This window comes from Lichenostomus cassidix, chromosome 4 (genome assembly GCF_008360975.1).
Source record: "Lichenostomus cassidix isolate B80296 chromosome 4, HeHo_3.0, whole genome shotgun sequence".
Taxonomy (NCBI): domain Eukaryota; kingdom Metazoa; phylum Chordata; class Aves; order Passeriformes; family Meliphagidae; genus Lichenostomus; species Lichenostomus cassidix.
In genome coordinates, this window is record NC_139484.1 from 43,744,846 (window position 1) to 43,771,068 (window position 26,223).

At 40.8% G+C, this 26,223-nt stretch overlaps 1 protein-coding gene across 1 annotated transcript in view; it reads left to right on the forward strand.

The window, feature by feature from the left end:
- Window positions 1–25,999, forward strand: part of DLC1 (DLC1 Rho GTPase activating protein) — a 214,190-nt gene extending 188,191 nt beyond the window's left edge. Inside the window, exons 6-18 of the mRNA XM_085058882.1 lie at window positions 334–405; window positions 3,428–3,509; window positions 10,649–10,712; window positions 13,490–14,916; window positions 16,024–16,200; window positions 18,108–18,267; window positions 18,510–18,708; window positions 20,644–20,857; window positions 21,267–21,381; window positions 22,287–22,508; window positions 22,943–23,160; window positions 23,337–23,510; window positions 24,043–25,999. Of these exons, the coding sequence (XP_084915008.1) occupies window positions 334–405; window positions 3,428–3,509; window positions 10,649–10,712; window positions 13,490–14,916; window positions 16,024–16,200; window positions 18,108–18,267; window positions 18,510–18,708; window positions 20,644–20,857; window positions 21,267–21,381; window positions 22,287–22,508; window positions 22,943–23,160; window positions 23,337–23,510; window positions 24,043–24,163 (3,245 nt within the window). The 3' untranslated portion in view covers window positions 24,164–25,999. The remainder of the gene's footprint in view (window positions 1–333; window positions 406–3,427; window positions 3,510–10,648; window positions 10,713–13,489; window positions 14,917–16,023; window positions 16,201–18,107; window positions 18,268–18,509; window positions 18,709–20,643; window positions 20,858–21,266; window positions 21,382–22,286; window positions 22,509–22,942; window positions 23,161–23,336; window positions 23,511–24,042) is intronic.
- The last annotated feature ends 224 nt before the right edge of the window (window positions 26,000–26,223 follow it).

Sequence of the window (26,223 nt, forward strand, 5' to 3'; positions counted from 1 at the left end):
ACCATAAGACTTGCTGAATAAACGCTGCTCATGTTGATTGCAGTGCTGTCTTTCCTAGTGTTAACAAAACCTGTGCAGCTTCCATTTGTGCCTAAGTATTAAAATGATGAGCTGTTGATAAATAGCAGCTGAGCACTAGTGGCTTTCCAGAATCTAAGATATGTTTGATCATGAGAAGGAAAGCAAACTGGGATAAGCAAACGTGCGTCTCAGTTCAAAGTTTCTGGAAACCTTTGTGCTTATTTTGCAATGAGGATGGTAAAAGTGGTGGAGAAGAAGCTTTTTCTCTGCAGATCACTAATCAGAGGGTGACTTGTTTCTGTCCTCTTTCAGAAATCGAGGCCAAGGAAGCTTGTGACTGGCTGCGAGCTGCTGGGTTCCCGCAATATGCGCAGCTTTATGAAGGTAGGCACCTGAGCTCCATCCTCCCTCAGCAACTTTTGGACAATAAGATGGAATATTCACCAATAAATGACATTCAGGGGCACAACTGAAGTTCTAGTAAATAAGATGATTTTTAGGGACTGGGCTGCCCTCTGCTACCCACCACACACATAGGTGTACCTAACCCAATGACACTCTGAAGCACTCAGGAGTTTTAAATTTGTTCCATGTTTCTGTTTTAGTCTGAGTCTTCCAAGCATTATCATAGAACAAATGTTAATGTTAGCCCTGTGATACATTCCCTTTTTTTTAAACAGAAAGGAACATAGTCATCCACTGCTAAAGCCCAGTCTTCGAGAAATACAAAGGCTGTGTCCAGCTCCACTGACCAACTCTCCTAATGGAACAGTAGTAGGAAATTCTGCATATGCATGGGTGCATCTCTATGCCTCATGATTCCCAAGTCCTCTGTGCTTTTTCAAAACAGTTTGGGTTGGAGTTAGACACAGGCTTACTATGAAGGGAAAAAGAATATACAAGCTGTTGTTCCTCAGGAGTGGCTGCCTCCTGCAGTCACTTGTTCTTCTGTGGGATGAATTCACTTTGCATGTCTGTTTTTACAAGGTTTTTCTCAATTAGAACTGTTGTCTTCATTGCCTCTCCAGCCTACTAGAAACTTGTGGGTTTGACATACAGTTCTTATACTCTGATGCAGCGTAGCATACAGAAGTTTGTTTCAAAGTGTGACATCCTTTCTATATATCTATATTATTGTTCAGAATTTGCACCCATACCACTAAAATTACTTTCATTGTAGTGAAATTATTATGCACTCTTAGCTGGCTCTTCATTTTTGCAAAGCAAACTCCAGCTGCTGCTTGTAAGAACGAACATAAAAAGTTCATTATTTACAGTGAATAACTGCTAAAAATTACAGCAAATGCTGAGCTGACCTTCTTGAAAAATGATCTTGTTGAGCTTTGATTTGCAGCTGCATTGGCAATATGAGATGATAATAGCACTTTCAAAAGCAGCACTTGGCAAAACTTTCTTTGTCCTGTTCAGAAATTAAATTTCCTCTTATATATTTTTTCCTTTTTTTTTTCTTTTGTGATAATGGAGATGCAAAAATTTTCTTGGGATATGGAGCTGGAGCTGTGCTTCCAGTCTTTGTTACAACTGAGACAAAACTCTCAGATTAATGTGTGGGTTTGTGGGTTTCTTATTATGCTGAGTTGTAAATCCCCTAACAAATTAGTTGCATTCAGAAAACACGTCTTACCTGTGGTTACCATTGCCCTACCTCGAGATTCTAAACTTACATGAAGTTTATAACATGTAACACCATGTCCTGTCTAACTTCAAAAGGACCACAGAGGTGAGAGAGAAGCAGTGAAAGCAAGCTTCCAGCCATGCCCATTGAAAGGACAGCTGTCCTGATTGAAAAACAATATACCATCACCCTTTGCAAGCCCTCCTGGCAGCAGCAGCAACAACAAAGCCAGCAACAGCATACATTAGGCATTTAAAAATGGACTTAGGCAGACTATGAGCTTCTTTCAAGTCACCTCTCTCACTTAAGTTCTCCCATGTTCTCTTGTGGGCAATCTAAGATACTGACTTTCTCAGTGGAAAAACTTACATCAGCACTGCTGAAAAATACCAGTTGAATGTGCTCACCCTCTTTACTTGCACTTTCCACTTAAAATACTGAAGGGGAGGCCTATGAATCAATTGGGTATAGTACAAGAATTCTGAGAAATTGCCTATAATATGGAGTGTTCCAACGCAGCGCACATTTAATATGGGAGACTATTCAGTGAACCTTTGCCAGTTGCTTTGCTAAAACCACAGTTTTCTGTAGAAAATAGGGAATTCCTAGCATTTTGCAGAATATGTCTTCATTTATTCCTGAGGCAATTGTGGGAGCTGTGGATACTCCGTCTCTGGAATTGTTCAAGGCTAGCTTGTATAGGTCTTAGAGCAACTGGTCTAGTGGAACTAGATGAACTTTAAAGTCCTTCCAACCCAAACCATTCTATGATGCTATGAAAGTGAGGACATAGAGTTCATTTCTGTTGTTACAGAAAATTAATTAATTTCATGGAGTTCATAGAGTTCATTTCCTGTTGGTGTAGAAAATAGGTTTCTAGAAATGAATAACCATCTTAATTCTTTTCATCATTTCATCTCATTCTCCTCAGTCTCTAGAAATTAAAAAATTCATATACAATTACTTGGATCAGGAAAATTGTGTTCAACTGCAGCACTATATTCATAGATAGACCTTGTATTTCTATGTGCCCTGAACAACCAGCAGCTTTGGGTGGGAGTTTTAGTTGCGCAAGGAATGCCAGATCAGGACCTGTATGACAGTCAGGAATCTGTGGAGTACAGTAAATAATATATATGTGTTTGCTGCTTCAGAGCTGTAGTAAATTTTCAGCTCTCTGCCAACATTGCTTCCTCCCCCTCACTCTCCCAGCTGTTTACCTAAATAATCTCCTAAGAAAAGGAGGCAGTATGGTCTCCACACAGCTTGGCTTGCTTTCATTTCAAGCCATATCTTGTTAAAGTAACAATGTCAAGCTTCTAAATAGCTTGATTAACAGCTAAGGAGATTCGGGGCTTTCTTTTTGTTTTTTTCACAGAGTTCTGGCATTTACTGACCTTCTTTCTTTAATGGGAGATATTAGTACTTTGATGGAGATTGCATATTTATTTTAAATAAAGCTGGCCTGAATTAGTTTACACTTCTGATGTCTCATAGGGAAACTTGCATTTGCCTTTTTCCCTCTCCTGTTCTTTTATCTCTGCTTTAATAATTTTTCTTCTATTCTGTGTGTGAACTTTCAGTTACCAAAGCCACACATCAAAAATTTGTAGATGTGAAGGAATCACCTCTGGCATTTGAGGTGATACCATGTAAGAAGTACCAGTCAATGGCATCTTGATAAGCTCAGCTGGAGGCAGCTGGATGTTTGAAATAGCGCATCATTGGGAATAAGCATCGCTTTGATTCCATCTGTTTCTTTTCCTACAGATCTCCTTTTTCCAATTGACATTGCTGTAGTCAAGCGAGAGCATGACTTTCTGGACAGAGATGCTATTGAGGCGTTATGCAGGTAGGTGAATAAAAATCACAATGCATTTTAAAACAAAACCTTTCCTGTGTAATAGTGCCTGGAAAAAGAAAAAAAAAAATGTACGCAAAAGTATGTGGTTTTCATTGGAATACTATATTGGGCTAAGTAATGTTTGGGGGTCTTATTTAAAGAAAGTTGGGAGGAGAGTGGCAGGAGTCTTTGTGAAAAGCCATAGGCAAATTTTTTATTCTTCTTCATTTGCTTTCTTTACTAATTCCCAAATTAGTTAGGCATGTGGAAGCAGAACTGTGCTGGCTGTAGCCACGTATACAGCTGCAGCACCAATTCCCACACAGGAACTGGGTTTTGGAAGCAGTATTAGCAAAGAGATGCTGATGCACTCCCATCAGTCTCCTTTCTTACCTTGGTGAACAGCTGTGTATACAAACAAACTGCTGTGTATACAAAGTGCTCTGCTTACCAACCCTCATGCTGGCCTCAGTGCATCACCCTGCGCAACGTGGTTAAGGCTGAAAGGGATAAAGTAAGGGAATCCAATAGTTTGTCACTCCTCTGAAGACAGGCCTGCCTTCAGCCATGTGCTCCATTAACTAATCTTTGTTGTTTGTGGGCTCCGTCCACAAACCAGTTCAACTGGCTCACCCCACAAAAAGAGTCATGATAATCCTTTTCCGAGTTGGTAAATTAAATCAGTGAAAAAGCATAATGAAATTCACACTAGGTGTGAAGGATGGGGCAGGACCCCACAGCCAGCTGCAGAAGCAGGAGAAGGGATAAGTAGAGAAAAAGAGGGAGCAAGACTTGCTGGTGTGTGGCAGATTGTTTTTTACAGAACTACAGCTTCAGCATTACCAGTTTGGTCATAAAAGCAATCACAATGGCCCCATCTGATATCATCACACATTAATCCATCCATCAGTTACCTCCTCTAGTGTGAGTCTGCAATCTTAAATGGCAAAAGAAAAAAGTTTTAACTTTTCATATCTCCTATTACCTAGAGATAAGTGTAGTTTTATGGTTCTGTCCTTCAGTATGGCAGCTTTCCAAACTGCCTGCAAAATGAATGCTTTTGGATACTGTATGCATGGTGTCTGCAACTTTAAATGTCAGTAATCCTAATGAATTACAAAACCCTTTTAAGAACAACTTTAAGTTTATAGTGTTCTCATGCCATCACTGCCATACTTGGAAGGGAAAGAGAGGGATTGGAATTTAAAGTTCTTCAGAAATATTTACAAGATTTTCAAACTAAGAAAACAGATTTTTTGTCCAGTTATTAGGAAGGGAAAAATGTCATTAATGTTAAATTTGTGCAAGATGTGCCTTACTCAAGTGTGGGACACCTATTCCATCGACATTTAAATACAATGCATTGGTCTACTTTTTTGTGTGCTCTGGAACTTGTGAAGTCATTGAACAGAAAGTACAGCAATGTGAATAAATGCTGATTTCCAGAAGCACGGTCTTCCCTCGCCAGGAAAACGAAATACACTCAAGCCAGCATATTTTGTATTTTGTGCTTGCCTCCAAGAATACTTTAAAACCTGGAATTAATAAATTATACAGGGAAAAAAAGGTAGCAGATTGTTTCTCACTGATGAGAACAGCAATGTGCCCTCCATGTCTCTATGAGATTTGCTGTTAGTGTGATCCATAAAACCAGCACTTTTTCTGAACATCAAGTAGAGGAAAAAGATGTCTCTCCAATGGAAGTCTGCATTGTAAATTTTCTAATAAAGGTGAGAAAACCAAAATTATGTATGTATATAGTTGTTTTGTGAACACAGGAAGCCTCTAATAATGCTGCTGATTGTAAAATAACAGCTTTTCATGTTCAAATTTTCTGTGTAATATGCATGTGTGATATTTCTGTGTAAGAATCCAATGGTCTTACTGTAGCTTGAGACAAAGATTTTCATGGTTGAACTGTATCATTTGGAAGCCTGTGGCTTATATATGAGAGTTACCTTTTACAAAATAACTTTAAAACTTACACTGAAGTATCTCCAGAAACATTCAGATCCCACCTCAAAATAAAATTGAAGTAATTCAGTTAACCATCTCAGATATCTGAATTTGGCCTTTTATCATGTGTGTTAGACAAAAGCAGTACATTACCATAACATTTCCACCTTTAGATTTTTTTTCCACACCTCCTTGTTTATTTTTGCAAAGCTTATTAAAAACCGTGGAGAAGCACATAGTTTGGAATGCTGCCTTTCTGCCTGCAGCCTGGGTTTATTTTGACTCATGCCACTGTCAGTGTGTAAACAGTAAAGGGGTTTACTCAGTAAAAGACTTACAACAATTTCACAACTGTTAGTCTATCACTGTTTCTTGACTAAAAATCAGAATACTTAGGGAGTTATTTGCACTTCCAGCACAGAGGTAAGTGAACACTACACAGTGGATGGTAACAAAATAGTAAGTGGTCTGTGCTGGGAATCTGCTTTTCTGTGTAACAGCCAGTGTTTCCCAGTTCTAATTACCTTGTTCTCATAACTGCATGCAAAAAAATTGTTTTAGAACAGGACTGTAGAGATCACAGTGACAGGGATTTCTTTTTAAAGTGTGAAGCATTTTAAATTATAGTTTACATCTGAACAGTATTGTTAATTATAATTTAATAGTCTTAAGCAGGAAAATTAAGGTAAATTTAACCCACCCCATTTTTTTATGGAAAGTTTTCAAGTGAAAAGTGGGTTGAGACTTGAACAGAGATAGCATATGGCTCTTAGTAACAGATGGTGGTTAAGAAATGTCATTTACTGATCTTACCATGAAATGTAGGGTTAAAACTCTAAAAGTGATGACCCTATTTTAATTTTCTTGTATGCTTTCTGTAGTGACTGTGCAAACCAGTGCTGGCCTTAGTTTCATAAGACATTATGTAGATTAATGACTGGGAATTTATCTCCAGCGGATAACTGGCTGCATCACGTGCTGATGAAACTAAGTACTGAAACATGCTTATCCTAGAGGTTGTTGCTAAGTACAAAATACATAGCAAGCCATAATGGAAATCCTTTTAAATCTGCTTGTGCAAAGCTAGAAAATAGTTACACTCTATATGCAAGGGGTTTCTTAAATCTTTTATCATCGAGACTTCTCATCCAAGAAATTGCTTGTAATGTATTCACTGTTTGTATCATTTGGTTTGTGGAGAGCTGGCCTCCTTTGCAGGATAGAACATGCAGATGAACCCCAGGAGCCAAAGTAGAGGCTGTTCACTGAGGCAAGAGGGCCCTGGTATGATCAGTTAGTTACAGGTATAATGGAGCTGGAATTTGCTCTCTAAGTGTAATCATGAATTTAAATCCATGAAGAAAATATTTTACAGTTTAAAGCTAGATCACACAGTTCCTCAAATTCAGAATTTTAATTTAAAATGCATAAATCCAGTATTCTGCATTGCTATCACTTTATTTGGGTGCATTCGGTGAGAACTTTCATTAATGAGAACAAAATTAATTACCTGGGGTTATACCCAAAAGAGAACTGACTAGTACCTAGTTTAAACAAGACTTAATGTCGTGAACCCACATTTTAATTTACAAGTTAGCTGTTCACACTACTGTTTTTCATAGTGAATGTCTCATTCAGGCTGCCTCTCTTAAAAGAAGTTCAGGCTAAACTAGTCCGGCCATTTCCGAGGAGAAGACTAGAGCAAATGCATCATTTGCTCATTTCTGAGAGAAGCTCCAGTGCCTCATGTTTTGGGTGCAGCAGGTTCAGGCTTTCAGTGTAATTTCCAGTCGGGGCTGATATGGGCTGACTTGGGGTCTCAGACAGAGAGGCAAGTCCTGCTGCATCAGTCACCCTCAGGAGGAAGGGGTTTGCAGAACCAGGGTCAAGGACAGTGAGAGCTGAGGTCAGAATCCTTGGAGAGTGAGGAAATGTGATGTCTTGGAGATAGAATGCTCCATGGAAGTAAGATACCATCTGGATGTGAAGATGTATGGAGAGGTCTGACTCAAAGACATTTGTCTCAATGATGGGAAAGAATATGATCTTGTCATCCAGACAGCCATCTAGAGAGTGGCCAGGGTAGGAGGCATAGTCGAAATTGAGACTGAGACAGCCAGACGGTGGAAGTGGCTGTAACTGCTGTCTGCAGCAATCTTGCCCTGTCCCTCCATCTCCCATCTTCTCTTCAGGAAGGTGTCACTGAGACAGGTTTGGGCAGAATAAGACAGAGCTAAAGAATGAGGCAGGTCTGCTGGCTGTCAGTAAGAAATGATAAGTGAACTTATGCCTGGGAATGGAATTAACAAAGGAGAAGGTCCAGACCCAAGAAAGAAAATTGCAATTCATAAACAAGCATCAGTTTGTTGAGAAGATGTGTAGAAAATGAATGTGTGCTTATATGCCCAAAAAGTATTGGAAAGCATATATGAAGGTTAATGACAGTTGTGTAGGTAAATCTCATCCCGACAAAGCCTAAACCTTGTACGTTTAGCTTTGCCAACTGGCTAATGTGTTTGGAAGGAAGCTTTGCATATTGCACTGTTTTCAGTGATGTGTAGTTCAAGGACCTGAGCACTCCTGAATTTGAGCGGAAGTTGAATCAGTATGTGTTATGTATATAATGGAAGTTGCAGACCTGAGGCAATTGCTGCAGAGCATTTAGATTTTAAAAGGGAAACTGGTTTTGAGATGAATCTATGTCAAATGTGTAACAGAGACTTTATTTTGCTCAGTGCTATTGTATTTAACCTCACTCATTGAGGGTTACCTTATCTTGCCTTCATACTAATTTTTGTGATCTTTGTGCCAGGAGGTTTTTTTTTAAATACCCTCTGTGAAAATAGAGGTCTTTGCTCTACACTTTTCCACCTATATCAGGGGTTTTAGTTGAGTAGAAGTCTGAGGATGTAATCTTTGTGAAGTCAGAGATTGTCTTTATTAGTGGTCAGACAGGCTGGAGCTAGATAAAGCCTGAGCCAGGGATTCAGTGGTAACTTCTCTCTGCATAAGTCAAAGGTTGCAACACTGTGAAATTTGTAAATTATTACACAATATAGAACTGAAACCAGTTTAATCTTTCCTAGTCTTGAGGTCCAGGACTTTGAGAGGATAATGTGTTTATAGCAAAGAGAGGGAGGCAGCTTTCTGATGCCTGTGTGGCCTCTTGAAAAAAAACCAAACAGTTTTGTGTGTAGCATGTAGATGAGACATTCACCCTTCACCCGCTCCGTAAATAGTATTCCTCTGAATTCACTGGACTTGTGCATGTACCCACCAGCTGCAGCCAGCAGGACTGACTGAGCCTTTTGCCTTCTAAATTCAGAGCAAAATGAAATCTGGATAAAAATGAGAGATCTGGATAACTTTTCTAACCTGCCACTGCCCTACTATTTGACCCATGGCAATTCTTCCTGTTTCTCTTCTTCTCTGCTGTGTTGTGGCTGGGTCTAATTATAGATCAAACTGCCTTTTCTTTTTTACTTCATGGCTTGCAGCAAAAGCATCACTAGCAGCTTTCCCATTTTCTTTGATGGCTTCAGGATCAAGCCCTGTGTAAATACCATCTGCAACCAATCCTGTGCATAAAAGGCAAGGGAAAAGAGAAGAAACTAATAATTCTCCCTGTGCACACATTTTCTACATTCAAGTACAAGTTTCATGAATCTGAGAAAATTCATTTGGAGCAATAGGGCAAGTCAGCGTTTCTTTTATTTTTTAGTTTTTCAAAACTGCAGATATAGGCTCTTCTTTGCACTTTGATCAAATGAATAATTATGTGAAAATTACGTAATTTCCTTTGGAATTAATTAGGCTTTTTCAAGCTCAGCTTTGCTTCTGTTGAATTTGGGCTGTGGTCCAGCTGAAGGGAAGGGGTGGGTGGCCCTGCTCCTGTGCTTCCTCACTGCACACAGGACTCTTCACGCAGCTCAGGGAACTGACCTGGGGGAAATTCAAGAAATATTGAAAGATTCGTTTTCGGCTCAGTTAGTCTTCTCATCCAACCCACAGTACAGCCTCATGAGTGGAAGTATTGGCAAAGGACTAAATTATCACTTCCAGGAACCTGCTGCTTCTGTTTTTCTGCCTTCTGCATCGTGCCCAGCTTGTTTCCTCCCTTTGCCTTGCCATAACACCAGCAGTTCTCTAGCCACACTTTAGAAGTACAGATTTTAGCTGAACCATGTCCTTGGAGCACTTTCTGGGGGGGGCAAGGACATGGAGAAGGGCAGGGGACCATGGCAGCCTGCATTTAGCTGTGCTTAGCCTGCCTTGGAGCTGTGTCATGAACAGCACCGAGTTTAGTTATGTTTTAAGCTGCATGTGCTCAGCCCTGCACACTGAGTGTCTGGGGAAGAGGGAAAAAGGCAGATAATTTTTGATTGTTTTAGGGCTACCTACCAGGTCATTAGCTCTTTGAGGAACAGAGCAATGCTCATATATATTCATACAGTATTTCAAGATACACATCCAGACTGCTGTCACATTTCACAAGGAGGCTGCTTAGCAATTGCTGCTGCAGAAATTTACTTTTGTTTAAATTTTAGTCCTTCAGAAAAAATAGTTTTATGTATGAAAGAAACTTTCAGTTTAGGAAGTAGAAATTGGGTCTGTGTTCTGGTTGGTTTGTTCTGTTTTTTTTAACTAATGAGTTGTCTTGTCCCAGGACTGTATTGAAAATAATCATTGTTCAAACACAAAATAGTCATCTAATAAGTGGAAAATAAGTTTTTCTCTGTGAAGTTTCAGCTTATAAAGTACAATTTTAAATCAGCATGCTTTTTTAATATAGTCACATGTTTACAGTGTCAAATAGGGGGACTCTTCTGTTATTTTCAGTCTGTCAAGGTTGATTGTTTCAGGGTTCAGATGTCTGCTATTTAGAACAAATATAGTTATTACAATTCATTGGAGGTGACTTCTCAACTTAGTCCAAGTTTCCATTAACTTCTCTTTACTTTGGTTCAGGTAATTGTGACAAATAGTTGTCCATCCCTCCCTCTGAAGTTAGAGTACAGCTAAATGTAATGGGTTAATAGTTAAGTATAATTAGGGCTCTAATTGAAACTCAGCTTGTGGCTATTTGTATGCAGAGCAGTTTGGGGACAGCCTTCACAAAAGCTTTGAACTGGAATAGCCTGTGTCAAAACACTGGAGTATTCTCTTAACATGGTTTCCTTTGCTCTTTGCAGGCGCTTAAATACTTTAAACAAATGTGCAGTGATGAAGCTAGAAATTAGTCCCCACAGGAAAAGGGTAAGTTCATTTAATGTCTTCTGGTACAGCATTGTGTGTTAATAAAACTGAATATACCCCATCTAGAAGATTGTTTAGCTGCAGTTTAGGATTACACCTGAATAGAACCTGGCAAGGACACACAGTAAAAAATCTGCTTACATTTCTTTTTGTGTTCTCACTGAGAGAAAACTGAAAGGCTTGGCAGTGGGTAAAGGTTGTCTAGCGAACTTTTCCCCGGGATGTTGCTTCCAGTGTGAAAGGCACTGGACTTCTCTGCCTGCCAGTGGGGTTGTTGGTGGTGTAGTCTATTGCCTGCACTTGGTTTGGATTGTATAGAGTAGGCTTGATGGCCACAGTGAGCTGACAATGTCAGAATATCGTCTTTGACATTATCTTCAGTTTTGGTTCTCTGCCATCATGTTAGAATTACTATTTTATTATGATGTAGACAGGATCAGTTAGATTGTGCTTGCCCTGCAAAGGAAAGGACTGGGCTTGTTGTTTCCTTTACAATATATTTACAGAATACAACAGCTACCTTTTCAGAAAGTTTGCATGTTTCCAGGGAGCTCAGCAGGAATTAAAAGGTTTCCTGAATCTTCAGGATCCCTGTGGAGCGTGGTGAGAAATAAGAGAGCATCTACTGTAATTTCAGTAAGTTAGTACTGACTTGCTAATAAGGTACCACTCAATAGCTGTCTTAAAACTATGTGTGTGTCCTAGGAGGGATCAGTAATTGATACTGTCCCCTGGGATATGACAACTGCAGATAAAGATGACTGAGTTAAGGCAATACAATGCTGCCCTACCCTTAACAAGAATGCATACAAATGCTCTGAGGTTGTTTACCAGGAATTAATCCCCTCTTTCCCTATCTGTTTGAGGTATGTTGGAAAGAGCATCCAACCTCCAGAAGATAACACTGAGGCAGCATATGTAGGAGGTCCTTAAAAGTAGGGGTAGACAGCTGGATTGCCATTTATGACCACCAGAAGATTTCTCATCCTTGTTCCTGAACCTTGTTAACACTGGAATGATCAGTGCTGGTGTTAGAGGTCAGACCAGGCCTGACTTCAGGGCCAAACCTCAGATCTTCCAGAATGGATGTTACCTTTTGTTTCAGTCCTTCCTGAATTTCATTCACCATCCATGTCCTGGCAGATGGACTTGGAGCCTATTCCCTTTTCTTGTTGCCATCAATAAAATCAATATTTTTAAAAACCTTTAAAGCTTTTTAACACTGGGGAAAAACTGTGCAGACTGAAACATATGTTTCTTTATGTTTCCACTGACTTCTTTAGAAATTAAAATCACTTTACAGCTCCTTTTTTTTTCCCAATGAAATCTCATTCACCAGCAAGCCAACATTATTATCCACTGGCAGTTTCAAATTATTTTTGTCCTCTTGAAAATTTTAAATAAGCAAGCCAGAATTCTTGGGTTTTCATCTGAGTCATGTACATAAGTAGTTTGCAGTAGGTGGGAAACAAAGAAAATTATGTATGCTTGCTCTGTGTCTCATGTGTATTTGGTCATAAGAAATAAATACAGTATTTCTCTTATTTCCTTGAGCTGATGAAATGTCCTGTTTAAAAAAGAAAAGTAAAACCAAAAACTAGAAGGTGATCAGGATCTGAAGTAAACATACATGTACTTGAAATATGAATAATTTACTTGTTTTTCAGAGAATAAATGTCTGTCTTCTTGGCACACAAATAGTTACAGTTTGGGGTATGCTTATGTGTTTGTTTTTAAATTTAAGGAAATTAAACAAATGAAGTGAAATTCATGGAGCTGGGTGGTAATTAGTGTTTCTCACTCTAAACACCGAAGGTTATTTTGTGGTTTCATGGTGTCATATTCAAATATCTTCATTGGTTTTATTCTTCCAACACGAAACTTTCCATATATTTGGAAGACCAAATATGTCAGGATCATTCCATTTCAGTATTTAGATGAAAAGATTGTAGGCGTAATTGATGTATGTGTAATTGTACCCTAAGCATTACTCATACATCAAACATGTTATTTACAATTTACTTACGTGCTACACTGTCAGTGAGCTCCTGCTGCTCACTATCTACGAGTGTTAAAGTTTGCCTGAAGCAAGACTGAAGTAGAGAATTCACAGAACATTCTTAAAATGTTAGCTGCTAGCCTGTGGGAGGAAGAGTGGACCAGGTAAGAGCCTGGAGCCATCACACTCTTGCAGTGCAAGGGCTTCTTTTGCTGTCTCATTAGTCACAGTGAGGAGGCTGTTCAGAGTTCCCAAATGGGTAAGGAATTAAGCCACTAAAATTCAGAATGTATGAGAAACATCTCGTAATTGCAAAGAGGAGTATAAACATGTAGCCACTATCAACAAAGTGTAGCTTTGGAGAGAGTCCAGAGGGACCCCAACCCCTGACTGACTCCAGTGTAAAATTTTATGCATGCCAGGAATTTCCACTGATGTGAGGGCTATCCACTGTGACAAATTAATTAAAAGTCTATGGATACTAGGGTTTTTAAAAAGAACAATTTAAAGTAGATTGTATTGTTTGTTTCTTTTTATGAAGGGTGTATCTTTTGTATTTAAAAACTGTTAAAATATATTGTGGGTACCATGTTATCTTTTCCCGTGATAGGCTTTATGACCTAATCTTCCTTCCCCTGAAGTAAAAGACTGTTTTCACTTTAAATTCAGTGAGAACAAAGTCATGCTTAAAGCAGTTTAGTGGACATTGTACTTAAATGCAACAGCCTTTGCTGTCTGAGCAGTTTGCAAGCATCACTCTCATGGTTCTTCTTTGCAGAGTGAAGATTCAGATGAAGATGAACCTTGTGCAATAAGTGGCAAATGGACTTTTCAGAGGGACAGCAAGAGGTGGTCAAGGCTTGAAGAATGTGATGTGTTCCCTCCAAAACCAGACTTGACTATCCCCTCCCCAGAAGCTCCTCACCTTACGAACGCAGCAAGCCGGGAGAGCGTGCTCACCGACCTCAGCGAGCGCCAGGAGGTGGCTTCTATCCTGAGCATCAGCAGCACCAGCAGCCACCAACCAACCCTGCAGAGCGAGGCCTCTACCACCAGGACAAACTCGGTAGTGAGTGTTTGTTCTTCGAGCAATTTTGTAGCCAATGATGACTCATTCAGCAGCCTGCCCTCACCCAGGGAGCTGAATAGCTTCAGCTTCAACACAAAAGCCAATGAGAAGAACGCCAAGTCCAAAACAAAGAGCCTGCTCAAGAGAATGGAGAGTCTTAAAATCAAGAGTTCTCACCATGGCAAGAGCAAAGCTCCTTCAAAGCTTGGCCTGATTATTAGCGGGCCAATCCTGCAGGAGGGCATGGATGAAGATAAACTGAAACAACTTAACTGTGTGGAGATTTCTGCCCTCAATGGCAATCACATCAACTTCCCTATGGTACGAAAGAGGAGCGTCTCCAATTCCACCCAGACCAGCAGCAGCAGTAGTCAGTCTGAGACAAGCAGTGCTGTCAGCACACCCAGTCCTGTCACACGAACACGGAGCCTCAGCGCCTACAATAAAAGGGTGGGCATGTACCTGGAAGGCTTTGACCCCTTCAACCAGTCAACGTTCAGTGATGTGATGGAGCAGAACTTCAAGAACCGGGGCAGTTTTGCAGAAGACACCGTGTTTTTTATCCCTGAGGATCACAAGCCAGGCACTTTTCCCAAAGCACTCTCCAATGGCAACTTCTCCCCGACAGAAAGCAACACCTCTGTGAACTGGAGGACAGGGAGTTTCCATGGACATGGCCACCTCACCCTCCGGAGGGAGAACAGTGGTGACAGCTCCAAAGAACTTGGCATGGGAAAAAGGCGCAACTCCTCCAGTTCAGTGAGCAGCCGCCTGAGTATCTATGACAATGTGCCAGGTTCCATCCTGTATTCCAGCACAAGTGACCTGGCCGACCTCGAAAATGAAGACATATTCCCAGAGCTAGATGACATCCTATACCATGTCAAAGGGATGCAAAGAATAGTGAACCAGTGGTCAGAGAAGTTCTCAGATGAAGGGGACTCTGACTCAGCCCTCGACTCCATCTCCCCATGTCCTTCCTCTCCAAAGCAGATTCACCTTGATGTAGATAATGATCGAAGAACACCAAGTGACCTTGACAGTACAGGGAATTCGCTGAATGAAACGGAAGAGCCCACAGGGATCCAGGACAGGAGAGACTCTGGAGTGGGTGCATCACTGACACGGTCCAGCAGGTGAGATCACGAGCGCTGGGACTTGGGGTGGCCTGGGGATGTCCCCTCCAGCCCGAGCAGCTCTATAGTAGTTGCACCACACTCAGTTAAGGTGCAGTGGAAGCTGTAGCCATTCAAGCACAGGTGGTGTTCCATTGCTTCCCAAAACAATTATGGGCAAGGGAAGAATTTGTGCAAGACTTTTTGGTTGCTGTACTTCATAGCTGTATGTTTGTATGTTCAGCCTGAGTCGTCACTGAAAATGCAATGTTAAGGCAGTTTGGGGCACAATATTTCTTCAAATTAAAATGGTGCATGGGAGGGGAGAGCCATCAAATAGGATTAATAACTTTTTAAGTTGGCTAGGAGAACCAAGAATAAGTATGGTCTGGTTTGTGTCAGTGTGCAGTAAAGCCTTGACTTTTAGACTGTTTCAAAAAACTGCATTTTTCAGTAGCAGGCTGTTTCTAATAGCATGCTAGGGCACTAAATCTGTGGGGGAAATGAGGCTTGTTTACTTTCTCTTGATCACTGTAGCTCAGTGGGAGACTGGGGGAGTTTCAATGACCTCCAGATTGTGATGGGAGTTTTACCATTGGACGATGACTGTATTTTGTATTGTGAGTAGAGCAAGCATTTTAATTCTTTCTAGCTTTGTTTCCAGTTTTCCTTTTAAAATTATTTAGTCATCTACTGCTGCTTGTATAAACTTAACGGGACTTTTAGAAGTGCAGTTCTTATTAGATGTGTCTTAAAAATTCATCCATTGAATTCATACATTTTTCATACATTTTGTCATCATGGAATTTTTTGATTCCCACTGCCATAATACTGAAAGGACTTTGGGAGAAGGGTGTTGGAGCCCTTGGAGGATATCTGATAGGGCAAGGCTGTGTAGCTAGCACTGAGCTGTGGGTCACCTCAGAGTGCACATTCCCATCTGAAGCACCTGCCCATGGTGCATCACACTGGGTGAGGCAGAGATGCTGCTGGCTGATGCCTGTGAAATCACAGAAGAATGTGGCCACCAAGGGCAGGGAGCTCAGCAGTACATTTGTGGTAATTCCCGGATGTGTCTTGCAGAGACATTTCAATAACCTGTCCTTGCTCTGCCTCCCATCTCCACAGGCACAAGCTAAGGTGGCACAGCTTCCAGAGCTCCCACCGGCCCAGCCTCAGCTCGGCATCACTGCAGATCAACTGCCAGTCCGTGGCACAGATGAACTTGCTGCAGAAGTATTCTCTCCTGAAGCTGACTGCTCTCCTGGAGAAGTACACGCCTTCCAACAAGCATGGTTTCAGCTGGTAAGGACACAGCGCTGTGGACAGAGAGCCCAACTGTCATGCTCATACAGTTGCTTGTCGCAAGCAACTTTCGGAAAGATGCAATGAATCCCTGCAATCCCTCTTTTTCCATATTTGCACTTCTTCCTCCAGCGCGTGCCGACAGTGATTTGTGGTTTCCTAAGACAGGGCTAAAATCACTAACCTTTTACGTCAGTGTAATCCTATTACGCTTGAGAGATATGTTTATGGGGCCGTGTGAGGGAACAAAAGCTACGAAGTACGCACCAGCTTTCTGAACAGGAAGATGTCCAGTATCTATAGCAAAAGAAGGACCGCTTGTTTAGTGAGGCAGTTAGCAAGCAGTGGCACGAATTGCAGGCAATCTTAATAGGCTCACTTTTCTTCACTTATTCTTAAATATTTCCATTGCTTCCTTTATGTAATTATGTAATTAAATAATGTAAATTTTTCTTAATTCTAGTAACTCACTAACCAAAATTTTGTTTTCCCTTTTTAAGGCACTATAAACCAGTTAGCTTGCAAAAGAAATAGAAGAAGAAAGGTCAGGAGAGCCATGGAGTTTTTTGTATTTAGCAATTTCTTCTGTGGCCAGGTGTTTGTGACCCGGTTGAATATTTTTTGTCAGAAGAATGAAATTATTATTGTATCTGCAGTACAGCCTGTGTAACCTTCAGGATGCAAAGGACGCAAATAAAATTTTTCTTGTCCCTACCACAGGCCAGCCTCCTCCCTTCCCCAGGAGTCATAGAGAGTATTTAGCTTCAGCATCAAAGTACCTCCTGTTCAAAGGCTGTTATTATGTCAGTCTTTCTAAATACAGAAGTTGTTTGTTCTGAAAGACAGAAATAAGTATTGACCAGTTATCCCTGCATGCTTCAGATTCTCGGTGGAGATCGCAATGTGTTTTTTCACATTCCATTGGCATGTTTTTTGACAAAGCAAGTATTATTCATACATGTATCAATAATGCCCTAAACTTAACTATACAGCAATACAAATTGGTTCTGTTTCACTATGTAACAGATTAGTCAGCTGTAAATCCAATGCACTGTTTGTATAGCTGTATTGTATGTTGAAATGCTAAATAGGTTTCCCTGTTTTCAGTGCTGCTGTGTCCTATTAGTTATTACACTGGACATTAGCTTGCCTCCCTGTTTAGGAAAATGACCTCAATATTTTCACATTTTAGTGCTTTTTTTTTCCCCTTTATGAAACCAATACTCTGGGGGAACCAGGGGTAAATCATGCTTTTGTGTTTAGTAACATTTTCCTTGGAGTCATAAGCAGATGGAAAGGCCTCTCAATGAAACTGGAGTGGGAGGTGGGGGTAACAAAAGTCACCGGCTGACAAGGAGGGGGGTCCCTCAAAGGGGTTGTTTATAGAGCTGAAGTTTTTAGCTGACAAACTCAAATGTATTACATCAGTTTCCTGCTGTTCTGCACACTGGTGGGTGGTGGACCCAGTTTGAGGACTTTGCAGAACAAGTAGTTGACATACAAAAGCTCATTGTTCAAATGCCCATCTTCCCTGAAACCTAAAGAAGCAGTGTTATAAGGGGTCACTGACCGCAAGATTTGTTTTGACTCTTTTGCAATTCAATCTGGCCCCTGCAGTTTTACCCTGTAGCTTTCGTCCTGCTCATATTGATGGAGTAGCACCACATTAATACTTAGAGGCAGCATACTGCCCCAAATGTCAAGCCTTTCTCTTAGAGAAACTCTTGTTTTCTGTCCTCTCACCCTTTTCAGCCCTGAGTGGATTAGCTAATTTATACTGTCACTATTGTTCATGTTACGAAAAGTGTTTCATTTATTTTCACTCACTTTCTGAATTACTGGAAATACAGAAGATAAATGGTCAACAGTAGTTTAATTTAATTGTGTCATTCCCTTTGCTTAACTAGGGCAGTACCAAAATTTATGAAAAGAATAAAGGTGCCAGATTATAAAGACCGAAATGTCTTTGGAGTACCACTGCAAGTGAACGTGCAGCGCACAGGGCAGCCTCTTCCGCAGAGCATCCAGCAAGCCATGAGGTACCTCCGCAACCACTGCCTGGATCAGGTGCATTTTGCTTTACTCTTGTTCCACATGCATGCAGCACCCAAAGCCCAGCTTCCCACTAGTTTTTATTGATCCTGGGTCAGACTGACAAAAGTAGGCTCAAAGCAGGACAAAATAGATAATTAATGCATGGAAAGCTTTCCACAAAATTAGAACCCATACTTAAGGAGCTAAAGAGCATGCTTACATTTCCGATTTTCTGGATTCATTATAAATGTATTGACCTTTATGCATTTATTTAGGTTGGACTGTTTAGGAAATCTGGAGTCAAATCAAGAATTCAGGCTTTGCGTCAAATGAATGAGAGTTCCACAGACAGTGTCAACTACGAAGGCCAGTCTGCCTATGATGTAGCAGACATGTTAAAGCAATTCTTCCGTGATCTCCCTGAGCCTCTCATGACCAACAAACTCTCCGAGACCTTCTTACAGATATACCAATGTAAGCAGTGAGATTTTTGCAGCAGACAGCAAATGGTCATTTGTGTAGCAAGGGTGGAAGTTGGTAACCATGCTGCTCTGGGTACTACACGTGTTTCCTATGTTGGTCTTTGCCTTTCTCCAGCAACTGTTACAGTTCAGGCTGCCTCATAAGGAATGGATTTTTCATATTGTAGTTCTATAACAAATTATAGTACAAGTTCTTTTCATTTCACCTTTCTCTTTAGTTCAGGAACAAATATAAATCCTCCATCACTTGCTGTAAATTTTCCTCTCTTCTTTGAGCATACTTGATATTATGGTTTGAAAACAAGCCGCATCTAATGTGGCTAAGTAGACAAGCAAAGCAAACACTACATGAACAGAGTTTGGGGATTTTGAGGGGATTGGCAAGGCTACCAAAAATTTTTATTTCCTCATAATTAATTTTCTGCTATCCTTCACCTCAACTGTTTAGAAACAACCTCTAAGTGGTAAGCTTTTCTGTTACTGACTTGTAGCTACTTTACAGATAAGTACCATAAACATAAGTGTTTAAAGTAATCACATAAAAATGGAGTTTATCAATGCCTGTGAAAAGAAATAATTACATAAAGGTCACAGGAATTCCCTTCAGAGCTCCATGGGTGGAGATGATGTTTTAAAATTAAAACATACAGACCATTTCTTCAGTGCATGCAGTTTTTTATGTGTGTTTGGATTCCCAGGCACATTTATGGAGAAAATTAATCAGACTCTCCAGTTCTATGCATATTAAGCAGCATCTCTGTGGGTTTAGAGCCAAAAAGGTTTGACAGAGCATTGCAGGAGTATCTGTTCCTCTCTTTTTGCAGGCGGTAGGTCTGAGGAATCCCCAGAGTTGGTCGGGAAGTATTATCTCTCTGTAAAGCAAAGAGCCTTAAAGCAGCTCTAAATTTTGCTTCCCTGCAAAGGGCAAAATTTCCCTTTGCTTTGGTGCTATGTGCCAGGCTGCACACTGGAATGCACGTGGCTTAAATGTGCTTTGACCTGCCTGAGGGGAGAGCATGGAAAGCAGTGGATTTTTGCATCAAACTGCTTTCTAAACTCACCTGCTAGCCTTACAGAGTTGCTGAAGCCCAAAGCAAATACCAGTTAAATATCTGGGTAGCACCATGTGTATTATGAGACATGCAGTGAGGGTGGTGGGCTGCTAATGATGATATAAATGCTCCAGGACTCAGACTCTGATGTTGTCTTCAGAGGTGGCTTATTGGAAATCCCTTTATAAGAAGCAGATCTGGTCTGGGTTATTTCATTTTTTGTTCCTTTCTAGTTTGGAGGAGAAAGCTTTATATAAAGACACATCAAAATTTTCCAATGGCTGTTTGTTGTTCGTAACCAAGGAGCTGTTTAATGGTATGGGGCTTCACAGCGTTGACTTTCTTTTTCCACCGCATGACTTTGAATGATCTGCTCAATAAAGTAACCCTCTGTGTTCAGCAAAGCAGTTTTTGGCTGTTTTATGAATAGTTATCACTGTTGAAAAGGTTTGCTAGCTAATTTATTTAATTAATTTACCTATTCTAAAATGCATTCGTGTTTTATATTGCTTTGCAAGCCAAAGAAGTTCTAAATTGGCTGGACTCTGTTTGCTTGTTCTGTGCCTGACTCCAGGCTTCTGTCCTTTTAGTGCATCTGCGGGAGCATGTAGCTGTTAAAGCTAAATCTAAAATTAACTCTGGCCTAGGCACAGCTTCTTGCTTGCATTTCTTGTGAGGCAGGAAATAGCTGAGGGTAGTTAAACTAGTGGGTTAAAAAAAAATTCCTTCATGTTTCCTACAAATGGTATGCATCCTGAAGGAAATCACTTCAAACTCGAGTCAAATATTTGAAGCTGGAGTTTGCTTTGGGATGTATTCATGCTGTGTGTGTGGAAAACCAATGGGCTGATGAGAGAATTACTAATATTATGCAGATGTGCCAAAGGATCAGCGTCTCCAGGCTATCAAGGCTGCCATTATGCTTTTACCTGATGAGAACAGGGAGGTCCTCCAGATTCTTCTCTATTTCCTGAGTGATGTCACAGCTGCAGTGAAGGAAAACCAGATGACACCAACAAACCTGGCCGTCTGCTTAGCACCTTCCCTCTTCCACTTGAACACTCTCAAAAGAGAGAATTCTTCCCCAAGGTACGTTTCTGGGAGCAGGGCTCACTGCTGCTGGTCCCATAGCACAGCTGGTGGCAATGTGTGACTGGCATGGTTTAGGATTGACCCTGCTGGCTGGGATCACCTCAGACACCTCAGAGAGCACTGGCTGTAGAACGGTTTTGGGATCATACCTTTTGCTGGAGATTTGTTGAAATGTAAACAAGCTCCTAAGAAGGGAAAAAATGAGGGTGGAGGGAGGGGATGCCGAAGAAAAGGTTTAGGAGTAGGAAAAGAAGCTGGCAACACCATGCCACTATTTGGTCCCAGGCAGCACTGCTCTAAATCAGCAGCAGATTTGGGAATCCTGCTGTTCTGTTCCCAAACATGTCCCTTGTTCTGCAACAAATAACTGGATTTGTGTATGTGTGTGCTCTTTTCCCTTGTGAAGGGTGATGCAAAGAAAACCAAGCCTGGGAAAACCTGATCAAAAGGACCTAAATGAAAATCTGGCTGCAACCCAAGGACTGGCTCATATGATTGCTGAATGCAAGAAACTCTTTCAGGTAAAACACCTGTTTACAAAACTGATGGGTGGAATATTGATCAATATGTCTTAGATCTGCTTCATAATGGAAAGCTAGGAATGTCTCTTTATTTTAATGAAGTTTAACACATGATAAATAGCTTTTTAAAAAACTTTGCATCCTGATCTGTGTGCATACACAAATTAGAAGTGGTGCCAGAAAAGAGAGTTGTTGTGTTGGCACTTTGCTCTAAAGTCAGCAGGCAGTTGTGGGGTTTGGCACATTTTTGTTGCATCCAAGCTGCATAATAAATACATTTTCTAACTTCTATTGTGCAGCCATAAGGGTCTGTGAACCTCAGCTCTAATTACAAAGCGAGAAGCTATTTCCAGGAATTTCAGTGTCCATTTTATATTTAAATTCCCGAGAGTTAGCAAGACAGGCCACAAAAGCATCCTGGAATGTAGCACTGTCAAACCATAAGTTGAAGGGTCTGGAGGAACTAAAGCATGCTCCCTCTAGGGCCTGCAATGGAGAACCAGACAAGTCGAGTCCTGGTTTTCCTCACTGTCATCAAATCTTTTCAGAGCCCTCAACTGAAGACGTGCCTGTCTCTTTTCTTGCAGCTGACAACTGTTCCCTTCTTCCTTCAGTTTGCAGGATAAACTGTGCTGTGGGAATGAATTTAGTTGTGTAGTAAAGGGCAATAGATACTCCACAGAATAAAAGACATTCCATAAAAGAGAGACTTAATTTGAGTTAAATCAAAGTCACAAACTTAATTTTGGCATTTCTTCATATTGAGTGCTTAACCTGACACATACACATCCCATCACTTACAAAACTAACATACACATCTCCCTGTGGCTGTTGAGCTGTTAGACTAACTCATTGATCTAGGGAGAGAGCTGCAAAAGAATGATTTCACCCTTGTCACCCCCCAGATACCTGAAGAAATGAGCAGGGGTCGGAACTCGTACACAGAGCAGGACCTGCGTCCCCTCAGCCTGGAGGAGCTCCGGGGCAGCAGCAGCAACACTGAGCCCTCTGACTACCACTGCTACCTCCAGGACTGCGTGGATGACTTGCTCAAGGAGATGAAGGAGAAGTTTAAAGGCTGGGTCAGCTGCTCCACCTCAGAGCAAGCAGAGCTGGCATACAAGAAGGTATGCACTCTGTCACTCACACCACAGCTCTGGTTTTTAGCTCCACTTGTGACATAGGATATTGCAGAAGCTTCAGTACACATCTTTACTTTGCAGATAGATATTAGAAAAAACACTTAATCCTTTGATGCAGTTGCACACCATATAAAAACAGCATGTCTTTCAGCAGTAGTCTGCTAACATGCACTGATTTCTGTTCTGTTTATCCAGCCCAGGAATGTTCACTGTATTGAATTTACATGCCTTCACTCACGCATGCAAAGCCTTAACAAGCTGAGTCACTATGCGGGCAGCAGGGAAGAAGTTTTTCAGCCCTGATCTTGCACAGCTCAGGACTAGCAGATGGAGATGTTTCAATATCATTTTTAAAAAATAAATTTGAAAAAGAAAGTGTAAGGAAGAGCAAAACTGAAGGCTCTGCTAATTTTCCCCAGGTGTGTGAAGGTCCCCCACTCCGATTATGGAAAACTACCATTGAAATCTCAGCTACACCAGAGGATGTTTTAAATCGTTTACTTAAAGAGCAGCATCTTTGGGATGAAGATCTTATAGAGTCAAAAGTAATTGAGCCTTTGGATAGCCAGACTGATATATACCAGTATGTCCAGAACAGCATGGCACCTCATCCAGCCAGGGATTTCGTAGTCTTAAGGTAAGACTTTCATACACAATTATATTTATAACCTATACATATGGCAGCCTTGCCTATTTCTTTATAACATCAGCTATGTTGGTAAATATCTTTTTGTGCCTAATTTGAATTCTTACTAGATGTTTCAATTAGTGTTTGTCAAATAAAAGGTTTTTGGTTTCCTTTTTTTTTCTTAGAACGTGGAGGACAAACTTCCCCAAAGGAGCTTGCGTGCTTCTAGCAACCTCAGTGGATCACGACCGGGCTCCGGTGGCAGGTGTGAGGGTCAATGTGCTCCTCTCGAGGTATCTGATTGAGCCCTGCGGGTCAGGAAAATCGAAGCTTACCTACATGTGCCGAATTGATTTAAGGTAGGAAATTCTACTTTGTCCTTTGGAGATGGTAAATTTTCATGTGTAGTTTCAGTGTGGCCAGTGGAAAACTTAGATAGTTCAACAGACTTCAGCTTGGTCAGTAGTATATCCTTCTCAAGGGCAAGCACACAGGTCTCTGAGGTGTCACAGAAAGTTGGCTTCAGGGCACATCTGGCAGCAGGTGTCCTTTGCTGCATTAGAAGCCTCCAGTATGGGCTCCACCATCACTGTTGGTATGCAATCCCATCCCTTCCTCTGACAGTCATATTTGGACGCAAGGATATGTTAATTCTAATATAAGGCTAGTAAAGAGGACCACGTTGTCACAAAACTTTTCGTAACTTTTCTGCACTACGGCAAACTTGTTTTTGAGCAAATCTATACATTAGTAAGGTTGAACTGTGCAGTAAGCCATACTAAGGAGATTTCCTAATCAGGCATTTAATCAGCTAGATATCTCTTTGGCTGTGACTAAGAAAACAAAGTTACTGATACCTTTCTTGTCATTGCTTTGTCCTCCACACAACAGGGGCCACATGCCAGACTGGTACACCAAGTCTTTCGGACACTTGTGTGCATCAGAAGTTGTTAAGATACGAGACTCTTTCAGTCAGCAGAGTCCTGAGGGCAAGGAGGTGAAATCCAGGTGACTACTGAAGAGGAACAGCCACGTGCTCCACACCTCAGCAACGTAGACATTACCCAAAACTGAGACTGGCGCGCTGCAGACCGGGCCTGTGTTCCATCTGCAAGTCGTGTCGTGAAGGGTTGACAGCGTGAGAACTTGACTGTGAGCATTACTATAGGACTGTGGCCATACCATACACTTTAAAGCTGCTTCCTGTCTGTGTAAGGTCTATAGTGTAGGCCTTGACTGGAATACATAGGAGAACTGTGCAAAAATAAAAAATTAAAAAAAAAAATACTATTAGATGGTTTGAATTGCTTCTGAGAAGCAAATTTCTTTAAATGCAAAATATATTATGAAACACGGTGAAGGCTCATCATTCCCATGTGAAATACTTAGCTTTATGTACATACTCATTTTATTTGTAGTGCATTGAGGGACTGGTGTATCCACTGGAATAGTTGGTACTCTTCAATGTGTTCTCACTGAGATAAGCAGAGAAAGGTTTGCACAGAGATTAAAGTGTGAATGAGTGTGTTAATGGTTGAAAGGATAGAAGAAGTCGAATTTGAAATGTGTCTGGTACACTGATAGGAAACCAGAATGGATTTTAGTATGCTGGATGCAGTTCAACCTAGAATGGGACTCCCCTGCGGACCAGGAGTAGCCATCCTTCAAATGTGCTCATTCTGCATTTTCCTCAGCTCTAACCTTGTTGAAAACCCTAAGCAGATGTTACAAGAGGCTTGCTTCAGCCACTGTCCACTCCTTACTCAGATGATCTTTGAGGAGTGATGAGCAATTCTATAGCAAATTTAAATAAATATACTTTTGAGCAGCATAGCAGCTTAGAAATTAAATGTCTATGCAATGGTGGGGAGACCCAATAACATCAGTTGTTAAAAAAACCAAAAATGTCCATTGCTTTTACTCCCACCTGTGTTATCTGTAGGTGTTATAAAAAGCTTTTATATATTTTATTGTATTCTAACAGCTCAAGAGGAAAAAGTCAACACTGGAGTTGTGGTGCCAGGAGGTGGCAGGACTCCTGCAGTAGCAGCTGGGGTGACTTGGCTAGGGAGAGTCACAGAAGTTCTTTCCCTTTCTCTCCCTCTTTTGCCTGTTTTTCTAAAAGCTGCATGTTACCATGAACAGAACCTGCATGTGAGCAGTTTGGAGGGTTATATTTGGGGGCAGAAAGGAGGGTGCAGTTTTGTCTTGGGTTTTGTTGTGTTTTAAACCCTTCAGGATATTTTCCCCTTCTTGAGAATCAACTTGTATGAACTGTAGGAAGTCCTGAGGTCCTCTGGAAAGGTGTCTTTCTGTAGGTTTTACTGTAAAGGTAAAGATTTTCTTTCAAGGTGCAGTATTAAGTGATAAATGTATTTTGTGGCTAGGGTATGAATGCGTTGCAAGATGGAATCTTGACTGAGACTTTTTTACCATTGTCAGTATTATTTTAAGCTTTTTGATGAAGATTTTTTTTATAATGGCAAATAATGTAGTACTTCCAGTAACAATGTTCCTCATGAGTAGGAAAATCTTGTATATTCTTCTACATCAAACACTTCTGAATTTGTAAAATTGTATGTTGTACATACCATTCTATTGTAAACATGTATACTTGCCCACAGTGTACTGTTAAACATAGATTAAGCATGATAAAGATTATTTAAAATATACCTGTATTTATACCTCAGATATTCTTTTTGGGTTTTTGTACCTCAAGTATGTTTTCTATTGTAAATGTGCTTTACATGAGTATGATCTACGCAAGAGAAAGGAAAATGTTTAACTTGCTATAGATGTCTGTACAGAATATACTCAATAAGTGCACTATTAAATGTTTAAACTTGGAGATGCATAATGAGTTTTATTTTCTTCCTTCCACTCTTGTACCCAGAGGTATTTTTCTTACTGCTGGTTCTTTACATACTAGAGCCCACCGCAGAGCCACCCCTGCCCTCTCCCAGGCTGATATTTTTAGGATTGTTGAAGGCAGGTGGCAAAGCAACTTCAGAGTTTTTGGAAGACAAGACATCACAATGGTAGATAGCTGGACAGAAACATTTCCTAGTCAAT